Source organism: Leucoraja erinacea, chromosome 1 (genome assembly GCF_028641065.1).
Source record: "Leucoraja erinacea ecotype New England chromosome 1, Leri_hhj_1, whole genome shotgun sequence".
In the NCBI taxonomy this organism is placed as follows: Eukaryota; Metazoa; Chordata; class Chondrichthyes; order Rajiformes; family Rajidae; genus Leucoraja; species Leucoraja erinaceus.
Window position 1 is genome coordinate 140,713,971 of NC_073377.1, and position 16,932 is coordinate 140,730,902.

The 16,932-nt window shown below is 43.7% G+C and overlaps 1 protein-coding gene across 6 annotated transcripts in view; it reads left to right on the forward strand.

Annotated features, from left to right (window-relative positions):
• The window catches only part of zbtb49 (zinc finger and BTB domain containing 49), a 40,996-nt gene that overhangs the window by 7,299 nt on the left and 16,765 nt on the right, over positions 1–16,932 (forward strand). For 3 of the 6 annotated variants that reach the window (XM_055644718.1, XM_055644701.1, XM_055644709.1), the window contains 3 exons: positions 1,156–1,325; positions 9,264–10,435; positions 14,503–14,549. In XM_055644718.1, the coding sequence (XP_055500693.1) occupies positions 1,168–1,325; positions 9,264–10,435; positions 14,503–14,549 (1,377 nt within the window). In that variant the 5' untranslated portion in view covers positions 1,156–1,167. Of the gene's footprint in view, positions 1–1,155; positions 1,330–9,263; positions 10,441–14,502; positions 14,550–16,932 lie in introns of those variants that run through there. The other 3 variants (XM_055644727.1, XM_055644736.1, XM_055644745.1) reach the window with 3 other exon arrangements.

Genomic DNA, 16,932 nt, shown 5'->3' on the forward strand with positions numbered 1-16,932 from the left:
GTCAATTGTGCTGCCAATTTACTCTAATCCCATTTGCTTGCATTGGACTCGTATCCCTCTTCTCCTTTCCTATCTAAGTATCCTTAAAACATGAACAGTACAGCACAGGAAATGGCCCTTTGGCCCACAGTGCCTGTGCCAAACATGATGCCAAATTAATCTCCTCAGCCTACATGTTATCCATATCCCTTCCTGCCTTTTTCAATGGTTTGTACTCCATCGATCCTGACTACAGGTGCTGTCTGTATGGAGTTTGTACGTTCTCCCCGTGACCATGTGGCTTTTCTCCGAGATCTTCGGTTTCCCCCCACACTCCAAAGATGTATAGGTTTGTAGGCTAATTGGCTTGGTATGAATGTATAAATGTAGAATTGTTCCTAGTGTGTGTAGGATAGTGTTATTGTGCGGAATCGTGGTCGGAGTGGACATGGTGGGTCAAATGGCCTGTTTCCGTGCTGTATCTCTAAACTAAACTAAAGTAAAATCCTGTGGATGATACTGTTTTGCATTTTAGATGCTGAATAGATTAGAAGCAAGAATGTCATTGTCCTATCTGGAACATATAAGACAATAAACTCTCTTGACTTGAATATGGATGTAATAGAATAACAGGATAGACCAACAGCATTCACAGTAAAACCGTCATAAGCACATTTTCTGGACTGTTATTTCTATTAATACACTCAAAACACTTGTAAGTGGCTCTTTTCAAGTTGTTGGGCATAAGTATAATAAATAGGTACGTTTGAAGGGAGCATGGCAACTAAGGCTCATGGCCAGTGGGAAGGTCAGGCCAAGAACTAGGCCTCGGTGAGTAGGAAGGGGTCTGGCACTATACTCTGGCATAAACAAGCACCTAAAAACATATGTTGGGTTTAATAAAGCAATAATGTGCTCACAAATATGTCTTAATGAATTGTGTATGCAAGGATATTTAATTAGTAACCATTTTATGTGATGGAAGTGGACAAATAATGTTCAATATTTTTATGTGAATATCTTGCAACAAAAACATTGCAAACGGATTCATACTAAGCCCCAAATACCTTTCTATTTGATGTGTTTGATTCCTAATGCTATACAAATAAAATCGCCTTCCAATTGGTTCTATATCTTTGCGTGCCTCTTGTGAAGTGGTTTATTTTCCTGTTCTAGGTTTGCTGAAGGATGGCAGCTGAATCCCTCGGAAGCCACAGCTGCCACCTTTTACAGCAGCTTCATGAACAGCGAATCCAGGGCTTTCTCTGTGACTGCATGCTGGTGGTGAAGGGTGTCTGCTTTAAGGCCCATAAGAATGTGCTAGCAGCATTTAGCCAGTACTTCCGGTAGGTATGAACAACTTGTACTTCTTATTTTAAACATATGTGCAGAAGGCATGAATGATTGATTGAAATATGCAGCACGGAAACAGGAACGTTGGCCCGCGGAGTCCATGCCGACCATCGATTACCTGCTCATACTAGTTCTATGTTATTGCACTTTCTCATCCACTCCCCACACACTAGGGGCAATTAACCTACAACCCCACACATCTTTGCATTATTTTTATATAAGCCTGCCTTTGACTATGTTTATATTGTGTCTTCCACACTCCTGAGCATCGCATTGTCACCAATGAATAAATTTGGATAACATGTTTACATGTCTCACATTTTCAACTGATGCGAGTAATGTTTTTCATAAACAAGAGGACACGGGTTGAAAGGTGAAAAGAAAAAGATTTAAAGGAGTTCTGAGGGGCAAGTTATTATTGTTTTCATACTACAAGTGGTTGAAATCACAATATCAATTTAACTTATTTAACAATTGGTTAACTTGTCAAACAATACACTGATTTTACAACACCATGCATGTTTCAAACTTTCCAAGGCTTGGTATTAGGTAGACACGGGACCTTTCCTCTTACCAGCCTTTCGTTTAGAAACCAGAAAGTCATCTTCCCTAATCTCTGGATGGTCACCAAGGATCTTCATTTGGCCATGATTTTAAGTCACTCTCGTCTCACCCTGGTTGCACTGCATTGGATTGAGATCACTAGAACTAGTGTGTATTGAGACGCCTCATTGGATCTTGGAACTGTCTCAGTCTATGCTTTATTCAACAACTCTGTGAACAACAAAAGTACTGTAGGAACTGATTTCTCTGTTTTCCCCCTTATCAGCCAAATGGCGACACAGAAACAGTTTATTTGGCCCACTGCATTAATACTGCCCTTTAATCATAATCATAATCGTCATTTATTAGCCAAGTATGCTTTGCAACATACGAGGAATTTGATTTGCCATACAGTCATACCAAAAAAGCAACAAGACACACAACTACATAAAAATCTGACATAAACATCCACCACAGCGGCTCCTCCACATTCCCCTCTGTGATGGAAGGCAATAAAGTCTTATCTTCTTTCCTCCTTTTCTCCTGCAGTCGAGGTAGACGAACCATCCGCAGTCGGGGCGATTGAAGCACCCGCAGCCGGCGATCGAAGCTCCCACATCAGGGCGATCGTAGCTCCCATGATCGGGGCGGTCGAAGCTCCCACGGCTTGGAGCTCCCAAAGCCGGTCCCTAACCAGGGACCACAAGCTCCAAGTTATTAAAGTCCACAGGCTCTCGTGGTTGGAGCTCCGAGGTCGATCCCTGACAAAGGGATCGCCAGCTCCAAGATGTTAAGTCCGCAGTGCGGACGGAGATACGACACGTGAAAAGTCGCATCTCTGTCGAGGAAAGAGATTAAAAAAGTTTCCCCCACCCCACTTTATGGCCATCTACACTGATCCCATCTGCCTGCATTAGGACCTCATCCTTCTGTGCTTTGCCATTTTCTCTGTCTAAATGCTACGTAAACATGCTAATTGGATCTGATTCCATCACTCCCATGGCAGTGTATTTCCGATATCAACCACTCTTTGTATATAAAAATAACTACTTGCCCCCTGAACTCCCTTCAATCTTCTTCTTTTCATCTTTCAACCTGTGACCTCTTGTTTTTGAAAGCAGTGCCATGGGAAGAAGATTTTACCTTCTCTCATCTATGTCTCCCATAATTTTATACACTTCCATCTGGTCATACCTCAGTCTCCTTCGATCCAGAGAAATCAAGCCCAGCTGATCCAATGTCTTCCCATAACCAAAGTCGTTCAATCGAGGCAACAACCTGATGAATCTCCTCTGCCCGCTGGCCAGTGCAATCATATCTTTCCAAACATGTGGCCACCAAAACGCCACATAATCCTTCCTAGTATTTCAAGGCTGAACCGAAGATTTGCATAGATGTAGCATAATGTCCCATCTTTAAAGGCAAGCATCTGTATGCCATTTTCTCCCCTCTGTTGACCCATATCGCCACTTTCATGGAATATGAACTTGGATGCCATTGACATTCTGTTCATCAATGTTCCTTGGTGCCCTACCATGTACAAGTCTGCCTCTATTGGATTTCTCAACATGCACCACTTTGCACGCGGGGATTAATGGTCTACCCAATTTTCTATCTGAATGAACTGGAAGTTTCAGATAACCTTCTTCATAATCCACTATACCTGCAATTTTTGTGTCATCTGCAAATGTTCTAATAATAATAATTCACATTAAATCTGTCCATAGAACGCAGAACAGTATAGCACAGGAATGGGCCGTTTGGCCCATAATGTTTGTGCCGAACATGACACCAAGTTAAACTGATCACATCTGCCTATACATGATCCGTATCCCTCAATTCCCTGTACTTCCATGTGCCTGTCTAAAAGCCCTAAACACCACTTTTGTATCTGCCTCTACCACCACCCTTGTCAATGTGTGCCAGGCCCCCATCAGTCTCTGTGTAAACAAAAAACTTGCCCCGCACATCTCCATTAAACTTTCACCCCTCATTCTTGCCATGGGAAAAAGTTCTGACTATCTACCTTATCTGTGCCTCTCATTTTGTATACTTCTATCAAGTCTCTTCTGAACATCCGACATTCCAAAGAAAACAAAGCATGTTACCCAACCTATCCCTGTAGCTGAAACTCCAAACCAGGCAGCAATCTGGGAAACCCCCTCTGCACCCACTTCAAAGATTCCACATGTTTCCTTCAAAAGGGTGACCAGAGCTGCATGCAGTACCTCAAATGCGGCCTAACCAGCTCCTTTAGAGCTGCATCATGACATACTGAGTCTTGTATTCATTGCCCCTAGCAATGAAGGCAGGCATGCCATACACCTTCTTTACCACCCTATCTACTTGTGCTGCCACCTTCACTAAGTTATGAACTTGGACACCAAGATCCCTCTGCACATCAATGCTGTTACGTGCCTCGCCATTAACTGTATACCCCCCGCCCCCCTCCCCCCCCCCACCCCTGAGTGAGTTAGATGGTTAATTTGCAACTCTTCAATCAAGTTAATTTGTGACGTCAATCCTTTTGTCCCCCTCCTTCTGCCTTTTCATCTCCAGCTTTTTCTAACCATTTGCCTATCAAAAACCTCTCATCTCTATCAACCTGCACGGCTTTCTCCAGTACCTCCTCTCTGCTCTGCCATTTATCTTACCCTCTCTGTCCCCCCCCCCCCCCCCCACACAATCAGGGTGAAGAGAGGTTCCGTCCCGAATCGTCACCTTTCCATGTTCTCTGGAGATGCTGCCTATGTTTCCTGACGCACTGAGTTACTCCAGCACTTTGTATCTCCTATTGTAAAACAGTGATCAGCAGTTCTTTGTTTCTAATAGTATTAGCTTTTCTCCGTCCTTCTGGTGTCTCTGCAGTGGCAACAGAGCATGCACAGATCTCTGTCACACTTTGGCCTCCCATGACATCTAACATTGCCACCTTCATAGAACTGAATATGAATATCTAGACTACCAATGTATCCCTCCCTGAACTCATCCTCTACACCTTTCTTCTTAGTTAAAACAGATGAGAAATATACATCTAGCACCATGTCCACACACTCCCTGAGCTGCACACAAAACTCCAAATACACCCTAACCAAAGTTTTATAGAGCTGCATCATGACATACTTATTTTTGTATTCAATGCCTTTAGCAATGAAGGCAAGCTTACTTTTTTATTTTAATTTAATTATATTTTATTTTAAAAAGCACCTTTTTTTACCACCCTATCTACTTGTGCTGTCACCTTCAGTGATCTATGAACTTGGACTCCGAGTCCACACTAGGACATTTTCAACCTATCGCTTACAGATCTTTCCCTGCAACCACTGGGTTCTGAACTAACCTGCACAACCCTAATCCCATCTTGGCAGAATGCAACAGACCAATCTTGTACAGGTTCACCACCAATTTTCCAGCAATTGATCCTCATAATCCGAACAAAATCATGAGAGTGCACTTGAAATCCCCTTCAGAGGTCCTCCTGAAAATGTGGCACTTAGGCCGAGTAAGGTGGCCAATCTCCACCTCCGCGCTGATCAGCGAGTCGAAATTATCCCCCTGCGATCGGTTCTCTAGAACTCTGGCAGATCCTTTTCTCATAGCCAACTTCTGTGGTCAATCGGCGGGTTGAATTTGCCGCCTGCGGCTGGGGCTCTGGGACTTTGTCTGGTCGGAGTCAGCAGATCCGTTCCCACAGCTGACCTCGGCCGATCGGTGGGTCGAATTTGCTACCTCCTCCGGCCAGGGCTAATACAGAGAAATACAGAGAAGTGTGAGGTGTTTCATTTTGGGACGTCAAACCAGGGCAGGACCTACACAGTAAATGGTAGGCCTCTGGGGCGTGTTTTAGAGCAGAGGGATCTAGGAGTACAAGTGCATGGTTCCTTGAAGGTCGAATCGCAGGTTAGATAAGGTGGTCAAAAAGGCTTTTGGCACTTTGGCCTTCATCAGTCAGAGTATTTGAACCCCATTGAGGTTCAAACAAAATTTGGTTTCTGCAGTCATACACACAAGAAAAAGTACCAAGACACAACACAATTTACACAAACATCCATCACAGTGAATCTCCTCACTGTGATGGAAGGCAAAGTCTTGAGTATAGAAGTTGCGATGTCATGTTGCAGTTATATAAGACGTTGGTGAGACCGTATTTAGAATATTGTGTTCAGTTCTGGGCATCATGTTATAGGAAAGATATTGTCAAGCTTGAAAGATTTCAGAAAAGATTTATGAATATGTTTCCAGGACTAGAGGGCGTGAGCTATAGGGAGAGGTTGAATAGGCTGGGTCTCTATTCCATGGAGCGTAGGAGGATGAGGGGAGATCTTATAGAAGTGTACAAAATCATGAGAGGAATAGATCAGGTAGATGCACAGAGTCTTTTCCCAGGGTAGGAGAATCGAGGACCAGAGGACATAGGTTCAAGGTGAAGGAGATAAGATTTAATAGAAATCCGAGGGGTAACTTTTTCACACAGAGGGTGGTGGATTTATGGAACAAGCTGCCAGAGGAGGTAGTTGAGGCTGGGACTATCCCATCGTTTAAGAAACAGTTAGACAGGTACATGGATAGGACAGGTTTGGAGGGTTACGGACCAAGCGCAGGCAAGTGGGACTAGTGTAGCTGGGACATGTTCGACGGTGTGGGCAAGTTGGGCCAAAGGGCCTGTTTCCACACTGTATCACTCTATGACTGTAGGAGCTCCAGCCTGGCCAGAGACGACAGATCGTTTCCCATTGCCGACTTTGCGGATATAATATCAGTCCTTCGATGGTGACTACGCTGAGCCGTTCCTGGACCGTTGGACTCCTCTGGGAGTCCATAATCTTTGTTGGTCTGGCATGACGGATAATCCACAAAGGATCTGGAATTAAAAGTGCCAGAAAATCAGTGGTGGACCTGCACTACCGTGGACTTCTTTTCTAATTTTGCATTAATGTTTTGTTTTTTGGACAATCTTTTTCTCTTCATTGTCTTGTAGAATTTGTGTACTTTGTATGTTATTATGTGTTTATTTGAGTTATCTGTGATGCTGCTGCATGCAATGTTGTAATTACCGGTACGTCGCCATACTTGTGCGTATGACAGTAAAGGCATCTTGACAACATAGATTATTCTTTTGGTTCTGAAGGGAATCCACCCTTCCTGCTTACATACGTATGGAATGACTTGGAATTCGACAATCTTGAAACTTACGGAATAGTGAAAGGCTTGGACAGAGTGGATGTGGAGAGGGTGTTTCCACTCGTGGGAGAGTCTAGGACTGGAGACTCTGGAGAGGGTCCGGAGGAGATTTACAAGAATGATCCCAGCAATGAGTGGGTTAACATATGATGAGCGTTGGTCGGCACTGGGCCTGTACTTGCTGGAGTTTAGAAGAATGAGGGGGAGCTCATTGAAACGTACAGAATAGTGTAAGGCTTGGATAGAGTGGACTTGGAGACGATGTTTCCACTAGTGGTAAAGTCTAGGACTAAAGGCCATTGGCTTAGAATTAAAGGACGTTCTTTTAGGAAGGAGATGAGGAGGAATTTATTTTGTCAGAGGGTGGTGAATCTGTGGAATTCTTTGCCACAGAGGGCTGTGGAGGCCGTCAGTGGATATATTTAAGGCAGAGATAGATAGATTCTTAATTAGTACTTGTGTCAGAGGTTATGGGGAGAAAGCAGGAGAATAAAGCTAAGAGAGATATATATATCAGCCATGATTGAATGGCAGAGTATTGGTGGGCCGACTGGCCTAATTCTACACCTATCACTATGACCTAATGATCTTACTTTCCACAAACATTTCATGGTCTCTTTTTGTCCTCCTAATTTCTTTTTGAAGTACTTTCCTACTTAATTGCAACTGCCTGTGCCTACCATATACATTAGTTTATATCCTGACCAATCCCTAACTTGTGGCCCAACCTATCCCTTTCTAACTTGAAACTTACAGAATTGTGATCATCATATCCAAGGTGATTCCCATCTGATATTTTTGTCAGCAGGTCTAACAAACCCACTACTGGAGATATTATTATTAACGTTCACTTGCCTCAGCCAATTTTTAGGCCTCTCTCCTCCTGAGGAGATCTCTTCTTTAGCTCCTTGGCTCTTCTTTCAGCCTGTGTACATGCCTTTCTGGATAGTGTCATTGAGTTGCATTTTCAATGATGCTGGTCTATCGCCACCATATCTTGATTATTCCACCTGCTCTTGTGGAGAGAGCTGCTTGTCGCATTCTCAGTCATGCATGGCTCACTCTTCCATGTAGATCGTGATCTTTTATTTTCCAAGGGTGAATCAGAGCTTCAGATTTTATCAGTGAATCAGGGTTTATCAGAGCTTCAATCTGTGACTAGATTATGTCATAAGGGCATAAGTGATAGAAGCAGAATTAGACCATTCGGCCCATCAAGTCTACTCCGCCATTCAATCATGGCTGATCTATCTCTCCCTCCTAACCCCATTCTCCTGCCTTCTCCCCATAACTCCCGACACCCTGCAAATGCTTTCTGCCTCTCAAACCTACCTGACTAGTGGGTGGCACTGTTGCACCCAAGTCAAGAATCAAGTCAAGTTCATTGTCATAGGCACAGTATGGTAAGATACACCAGCATCATGGCACATAGACTCAACGCACTCAAACATAAACTCCATGTAATATATATATTACACATATATTCTATAAAATGGTGAAAAGAAAAAGACTAGATAAATCAGATATTACGGAAAAATACAAGTAGAAAATAAGGACATAGTAGTGTAAGAGATGCAGGTCCATAGAGTAGTTGCTGGTTAGGTTTGGTGTTGTGTGGGTCAGTTCAACAACATGATGAGTATCCCTGAACCTGATGGTGTTGTGCTTAAGGATTATCTACCTCATGCCTGATGGTGGCAGCAATAAGAGGGCAGAGCCTGGATGGTGGGTTTCTTGATGAAAGACACCACCTTCTTGAGGCAGTACTATAGATGGCGGAGAAAACTGTGCTGAGCTAGGCTGAAATGGACAGGGCTAAATCCACCACTCTCTACAACCTCGTGTATTCCTGTTGGAATTGCAATACCAGACCATAATGCAACCAGTAAGGCTACATCTGGAGAAGTTTGTTAAACTGCTCGGCGACATAAATTAAATAAAAAATTAAAAAATCGAGGTTGTAGTGCACTTTCGGTACACATGATCATAAAAATCTTAAACTTAAACCTTTTATGATCAAGTGAACTTTTAAATTGCCTTGCCATAGTGAATTAAGGGCAGAAAATGCCTTTAGTTACAGTGAAAATTTAAGATCTAATTTTGTACAAGTACATTTCTCCAGGGTTTTATTGTAATAAATAGTTTTGGGAAACCTAATGAAATATTTTAGCTCAAGTTAATTTTGTATTTTATCTATTGCCTTTCAGGGCCCTATTTCAGAATTCTTCAGGCCAGAGTCGTGACGTCTTCCATTTGGACATTAAAAATGTTGGCGGCATTGGGCAGATTCTAGATTTTATGTATACTTCACAACTTGATCTTACCCATGAAAATGTCCAGGCAGTACTAGACATTGCTCAGAGGCTGCAGGTTCCAAATGTGCTCAGTATGTGTTACACTTTTCTCAAGGCTTCAGCTGGTGTTGTCAATGGGACCAGCAACTTGCCAACGGCTGGGACCATTTCACTACACGGGCCTCTGACAACCGACACCGAGAGTATGCTGGAGGGCAGCGATGCTACTGAGATAGGCCGTGACTGCTCATTTGGAATACAGAATCATATTCATAAAGCACAGGAATTGGGGCTTTTGTTCAGACCCCTCCCAGATATTTCCCAAACTGAGATGTCGGCCACGTTACAGAACCAAACGCCTGGACCTCCAGATAGAAATGTTTCCGTTTATCCAATGAAGCAAAATGCTCAGCAGGCCACCAAGTTGTACAATTGTTATGGTAAAGAGATGTTTAATCAAAAGCTGTCGCATTTTTTAAATAATAATCAAGGGGAACATGGAAGAGAAGAACTTGATGATGGTTTAGGAGCAACAGTAACTGCCAAGGATGTGTCTTCTCTTGATGATTCTGAATGCACTAATGTTGGTCAGGAACCCTCTTCATCAGCCATGTCCATGCACACAGAAGAAAGGTGGCCCTTTGCTCAGAGTGCCGTGAACGTTGAACCTCAACCTATTAGGCAGTTGCCTCTTTTGAAAAAGACAATCCCTCTGAAGAAGTATGGGTACCTGAGATCCCAGAAGCCGCTTGAATCAGCGTCTGCGCAACCTAAATTGAATGAAGCAATTGAAATGGTGCAAATGAATGAAGCGGATGCGAAACAGCCGCCTAAAGAGACTCAGAATCGAGGCAGCGAAGCCGGGGAAAAGGACCAAGAACACCTGAGCCAAGCAGACTCGCCTTTGACTGGGGTCGACCTGGTGCAGGCGGGCTGTGTAACAGCGGCAGACTCGGTAGAAGTTCTTGACCACTCAAATACTCAGTCACAAATTTGTCAGTCGCTAAAGCAATATTGTTGTGAACTATGTGGGAAAACCTTTAAGCACCCAAGCAATCTCGAGTTACACAAACGTTCACATACAGGTATAGTAAGTGTTTGATTTTTTTTTAATTGAATTTATCTCCTGAAATTGTTATTTGTATTACTTTACATCATAGCAGGCTTAGTGTTGTGTATGTGAGGTAATCGGAATACCATACAAAATAAATTGCACTAGAGAGAATACCACACTCCAAAGATGTACAGGTTTATATGTTAATTGGCTTTCTATAATTGTAAATTATCCCCAGTGTATGTAAGATAGTGTAAGTGTGTGGATCGCTTTTTGACACACCTTTTGCCTAGTGCGCAGTTTGGTAAAGTTGTTGAAGCATGTTGATGTGACTGTGGAATGTGTAAGAAGAAACTGCAGACGCTGGTTTAAACAGAAGATAGACACAAACATCTAGAGTAACTCAGCGGGACAGGCAGCATCTCTGGAGAAAAGGAATGGGTGATGTTTCGGGCTGAGACCCTTCTTCAGACTGGTTAGGGATAAGGGAAATGAGAGATATAGACGGTGATGTGGAGAGATAAAGAACAACGAAAGACAGATATGCAAAAAAGTAAAGGGCCTGTCCCACTTGGGCCGTCACTTACGCGACAGGTCGGTAGTGACTGACGCGCGACTGTCCAGCGAGAGTCGTGCATGTCATCATGCGTCCGCACAGCTGTCTGGAGCACTAGACGTTATTTGAAGATGCAGGAGTAACTCAGGAGGAGTAACACAAAATGCAGGAGTAACTCAGCAGGACCGGCAGCATCTCTGGAGAGAAGGAATGGATGATGGTTCGGGTCGACACTCTTCTTCAGTCTGAAAGAAGGGTCTTGACCCGAAACATCACCCATCAGTTACGCGCTAAGATTTAGTTCAGGACGAAGTCCACACTCCTCCACGCCACTCCATGCGCCCGTCCCGCGCTACCCACATGCTACCCACATGCTAGCAGGTCGCGTAAATGGCGCGTGAAGGACAGCCAAGTGGGACAGGCCCTTAAGATGATAAAGGAAACAGGCCATTGTTAGCTGTTTGTAAGGTGATACCGAGAAGCTAGTGTGACTTGGGTGGGGGAGGGATAGAGAGAGAGAGGGAATGCAGGGGCTACCTAATGTGAGAGAAATCAATATTCATACCGCTGGGCTGTAAGCGGCCCAAGTGAAAATATGAGATGCTGTTCCTCCAATTTGCGATAAGTCTCACTCTGACAATGGAGGAAGTGCTAATGGAAGTGCTTCTTATACTTAGAAAATACATAGAAACATAGAAATTAGGTGCAGGAGTAGGCCATTCGGCCCTTCGAGCCTGCACCGCCATTCAATATGATCATGGCTGATCATCCAACTCAGTATCCCGTACCGTACCTGCCTTCTCTCCATACCCCCTGATCCCCTTAGCCACAAGGGCCACATCTAACTCCCTCTTAAATATAGCCAATGAAGTGGCCTCAACTACCCTCTGTGGCAGAGAGTTCCAGAGATTCACCACTCTCTGCGTGAAAAAAGTTCTTCTCATCTCGGTTTTAAAGGATTTCCCCTTTATCCTTAAGCTGTGACCCCTTGTCCTGGACTTCCCCAACATCGGGAACAATCTTCCTGCATCTAGCCTGTCCAACCCCTTAAGAATTTTGTAAGTTTCTATAAGATCCCCTCTCAATCTTCTAAATTCTAGCGAGTATAAACCAAGTCTATCCAGTCTTTCTTCATAAGACAGTCCTGACATCCCAGGAATCAGTCTGGTGAACCGTCTCTGCACTCCCTCTATGGCAATAATGTCCTTCCTCAGATTTGGAGACCAAAACTGTACGCAATACTCCAGGTGTGGTCTCACCAAGACCCCTCATTAAATTAGCTTGGTGGTCCGCACCTCCTTTAGTCTGGACAAAATTATGAGAGACACTAGAAATAACCCCCTGGAAGTCCCCCTGAATATATGGCACCTATATGGGATGAGTATAGGTTCTTTATTGTCATTATAACATGTAAACATGTACAATGAAATTAAAAATGCCAACCAGTCAGTGCACCATTCACACATTATCTAAAAGCTAACGATACGTAAAAGAGTAATATCTGAAATAAACAACTAAAATAAATAACATGAAAAAACCAAGCATAAACACACAACCATAAATTCTTCTGTCGATTGCACAATCCCTTTGGTATGTAGCGCACCTGCGCTCATTTGGTGGCTATATTAAGTGTAGTTATTGCTGTGGGATAAAAACTGTTTTTGAGTCTGTTTGTCCTTGTCCTCATTGATCTGTACCGTCTGCCTGACGGCAACAGTTCAAACAGGGAGTGTCCGGGGTGGGAAATGTCTTTTATAATGTTCTGGGATTTCTTGAGACAGTGGGAACTGTGTAGGTCCTCCAAGGTGAGGAGAGGGCAGCCGACAATCTACTGGGCGTTGTCAATGAGGAGGTCGATCTCGACCTCGTCGGTGCGCTGAACGATGGGATGAATTTGCCCCCTGTGGCCAGAGCTCTGGAACTGTGGTCCAGCCAGAGCCGGCAGATCCGCCTCCCTAGCTGACTTGCGAGGCCGACTTTGCAGGCCAGTATCCTGGCTCCCGTGCGGCCGAGGTGGGCCTTTCCGGTACTGTTGGACTGCTCTCAGCGAGTGTGACCTCTGTTGGTGCAGCAAATGATGCAGCATTTGACGGGGCTGGACTTTAGAAGGATGGGAGGGGGACCTCATTGAAACTTACTAGCGAAAGACCTGGATAGAGTGGATGTGGCGAGGATGTTTCCACTTGTGAGAGAGTCTAGGACCAGAGGTCATAGCCTCAGAATTAAAGGACGTTCCTTTTGGAAAGTGATGCGGAGGAATTTATTTAGTCAGAGGGTGGTAAATCTGTAGAAATCTTTGCCACAGAACGCATGGAGGCCGTCAATTGATATTTTTAAGGCTGAAATTGATAGGTTAACCTAGAAACCTGTACGTCTTTGGAATGTGGGAGGAAAACGTTCGGAGAAAACCCACGCAGGTCACGGGGAGAACGTACAAACTCCGTACAGACAGCACCCGTAGTCGGGATGGAACCCGGTTCTCCGGCCCTGCAAGTGCTGTAAGGCAGCAACTCTACCGCTGCACCACCGTGTCAGTATCCCATATGCCTTTCTAATTACATTATTTACCTGTGTTGCCACCTGCAGTGAATGACAGACATGGGATCCAAAGTTTCTGTGGTCCTCAATACTGCCTCAATACTGAGAAACCTACTATTCGTGGTATATATGTCCTAACCTTATTTGTGCTCCCAATATCCATTACCTCACGTTTGGATTAAATCCCATTTGACATTTTCAGCCTATTTCGCCAACTCATTAATATCTCTGCAGCCGAGGACTACCTCTGTGCTAACAACAAATCCACTCATGTTCATGAGCCCTGCGAACGTGCCGATGTTGTCTCACATTCACATCCACTTATATTAAACACCAAGAGTCCCAGCATAATTCCTTGTGGGACCCACTAATCGCAGGCATGGAATTGCAAAACTATTTGCAAAGATATTAAAATACAAATAATAGGTGATCAATACATTATCACTCTTCAATATTTTAAAATTATTTTGTCTGTGGAATGCCACAAGAGATTCATCACATTATATCATTTGCAAGATATATGACCACTATTATTTATAGACTCAATCCCTTACTGTGCACAGAAAGTCATAAAGCAAAATATATATATTTTTTAAGGCTGCCTGTTACCTGCCTGTTACCTGCCGTGTCAACAGGACAAATGTCATTAAATTAGTACTGAACATGACAGAAGCCTCCTCGTGGCCATCCCCGGAACCGACGACACGATGCACTAAGTGACACGTCGGGCGACCAATTGTCAACATGTTGGACGACGACAGAAGCCAATGGTCGTCTGACACGCGATCGAATGAAGTACTGAACAGACTTTTTGTCACTAATTGGGCCAAAGGGCCTGTTCCAGGCTGTATGACCCAATGACTCTAATTCCTGAAGATGAGATCCATTTAAAAAGGCTAAGCTTTCCCTGAGTCCACACTGGTATATAAGGAAATGTGACTAATGCCCTTTGTCAGTTATTTTGCCTGCCTTACTGATGTAATGTTTCTCATTATATTTAACAGGAGAAAAGCCATTTGAATGCAACATCTGTGGGAAGCACTTTTCACAGGTAAAATAAAAATGCAGCTAAAAAGTAATAAATGCATGTTCTGCTTTAAAAAAAAATATGTTTATTGATTCCAAATGTTTGGTACCTTACCTTGTGATATTTGAATGTTGTAAATTCAGATTTATAGTCATGCAGCACTGAAACAGGCCCTTCGGCCCAGCTTACCCATGCCGACCATGGCGTCCTGTGTTTGGCCCATATCTCTCTAAACCTTTCCTATCCATGCTCCAGTCCAAATGTCTTTTAAATGTTGTTATAGTTTCTGCCTCAACTACCTCCTCCAGCAGCTCATTCCATATACCTACCACCCTTTGTGTGGGATAAGTGGCTTCATGGAAAGAAGCAGAGGGTGATGGTGGGAGATTTTTTTTCAGATTAAAGGCATGTGACTAGTGGTGTGCCTCATGGATTTGTGCTTGGCCCATTGCTGTTTGTGGTTTATATCAATGGTTTGAATGAGAACGTGCAAGGCATTAACAGTAAGTTCGCAGATTACACTAAAGTGGATGGTATTGTAGATCGCAAAGTTGGTTATCAAAGGTTACAGCGGGATCTTGATCAGTTGAGCAAATGGGCAGAATGGTTAATGAAGCATTGTCCAAGGGTAATTGTCAGATTTTCCAAAACTTGGCAGGGGGCATAGGTGCCTTTGGTAGTGTAACATTGTCCAAGGGTGTTGAGATCTCAGGTGGACAGAACAGGCAGCACGGTGGTGCAATGGTGGAGTTGCTGCATTGCAGCTCTTACATTGCCAGAGACCCGGGTTTGATCCGGGTTTGATCCCGACTACGGCTGGTGTCTGCACCTTCTCCCCGTGACCGTGTGGGTTTCCTCAGATTTTTGGTTGCCTACCACACTCCAAAGATGGACAGGTTTGTAGGTCAATTGGCCAGGTATAAATGTAAATTGTCCCTAGTGTGTGTAGGATAGTGTAAGTATGTGGTGATCGTTGGTCGGTGCAGACTCGGTGGGCTGAAGGGCCTGATTCAGCACTGTATCTCTAAACTAAACTACAATGTTTCTCTAGTCTGAAGAAGGGTCTCGACCCGAAACGTCACCCATTCCTTCTATCCTGAAATGCTGCCTGTTCTGCTGAGTTACTCCAGTTTGTTACATCTATCTTCTCTAAACTACAATATGTCGATAACATTTTGGTAGCACACTCTTGAGGTTGGTCTTGTTGAAGTCTCGGGCTATAATGAACAAGGTATCGGCGAAAACCTTGTATCAAGAAAACAATGTTTCTGTCTTATAAAACATGCTTAATTATTTCTGGCAGGTCTTGGTAGAAAATTATCTTTAAAAATCACACAAGATGTGAATATGAGGCATTTTATTGCTTAGAGCAAAGGGCCACAACATAATTTATTTGTATTCGATAAGTACGCAGATGCCTTGCTCATTACCACACTTAGTGCATCGGAATTCTAACAACATAATTCATTTGCAGTAGGTAACTTGGGGAGGGATATGGTCAGTTGAAAGTCCTTTTTACAAAGAGCTATGGGAATGTGGAACTCTCTGCCAGAGGAATGATTGAGACAAATATAACAGAAGCATGCAAGGGGAGGCTGGGCAAGCATGGGAGAAAAAAGGGAATGGTGTAGATAAGAAAAAAGAGTGCGAGGCTGGAATGGAGCTTAAACACTGGAATTAATTTTGTGAGTGGAACTACTTATTTCCCTGTGATGATATTAAATGTACTCCTTCTTGACTAACCTAAGTTAACCTAACCATGAGGTTAATTCCCTGGATGGCGGGCCTGTCATATGTTGATAGAATGGAGCGACTGGGCTTGTATACACTGGAATTTAGGATGAGAGGGAATCTTATTGAAACGTATAAGATTATTAAGAGATTGGACACGCTAGAAGCAGGAAACATGTTGCCGATATTGGGGGAGTCCAGAACAAGAGACCACAATTTAAGAATAAGGGGTAGGTCATTTAGAACAGAGATGAGGAAAAACTTTTTCACCCAGAGAGTTGTGAGTCTGTGGGATTCTCTGCCTCAGAAGGCAGTGGAGGCCAATTCACTGGATACTTTCGAGAGAGAGTTAGAGCTCTTAAAGATAGCAGAGTCAAGGGATATGGGGAGAAGACAGCAACGGGGTACTGGTTGTGGATGATCAGCCAAGACCAATGAATGGTTGTGCTGGCTCTAAGGGCTGAATGGCCTACTCCTGCACCTATTGTCTAAGTCAAGATGTTGAGCCATAGCTGTTTTAAGTATCTACAAGAACAAGTCTGCCTGACCTGCTGAGTTACACCAGCACTTTGTGTTATATTTCAACCTATATTTCAAAGACTAATTTACTTCACCACCCGAGTCTGTTGTCCGAACAGGTTTAGCTGTCAATAATCACTATTTTGAGGTGCACCCC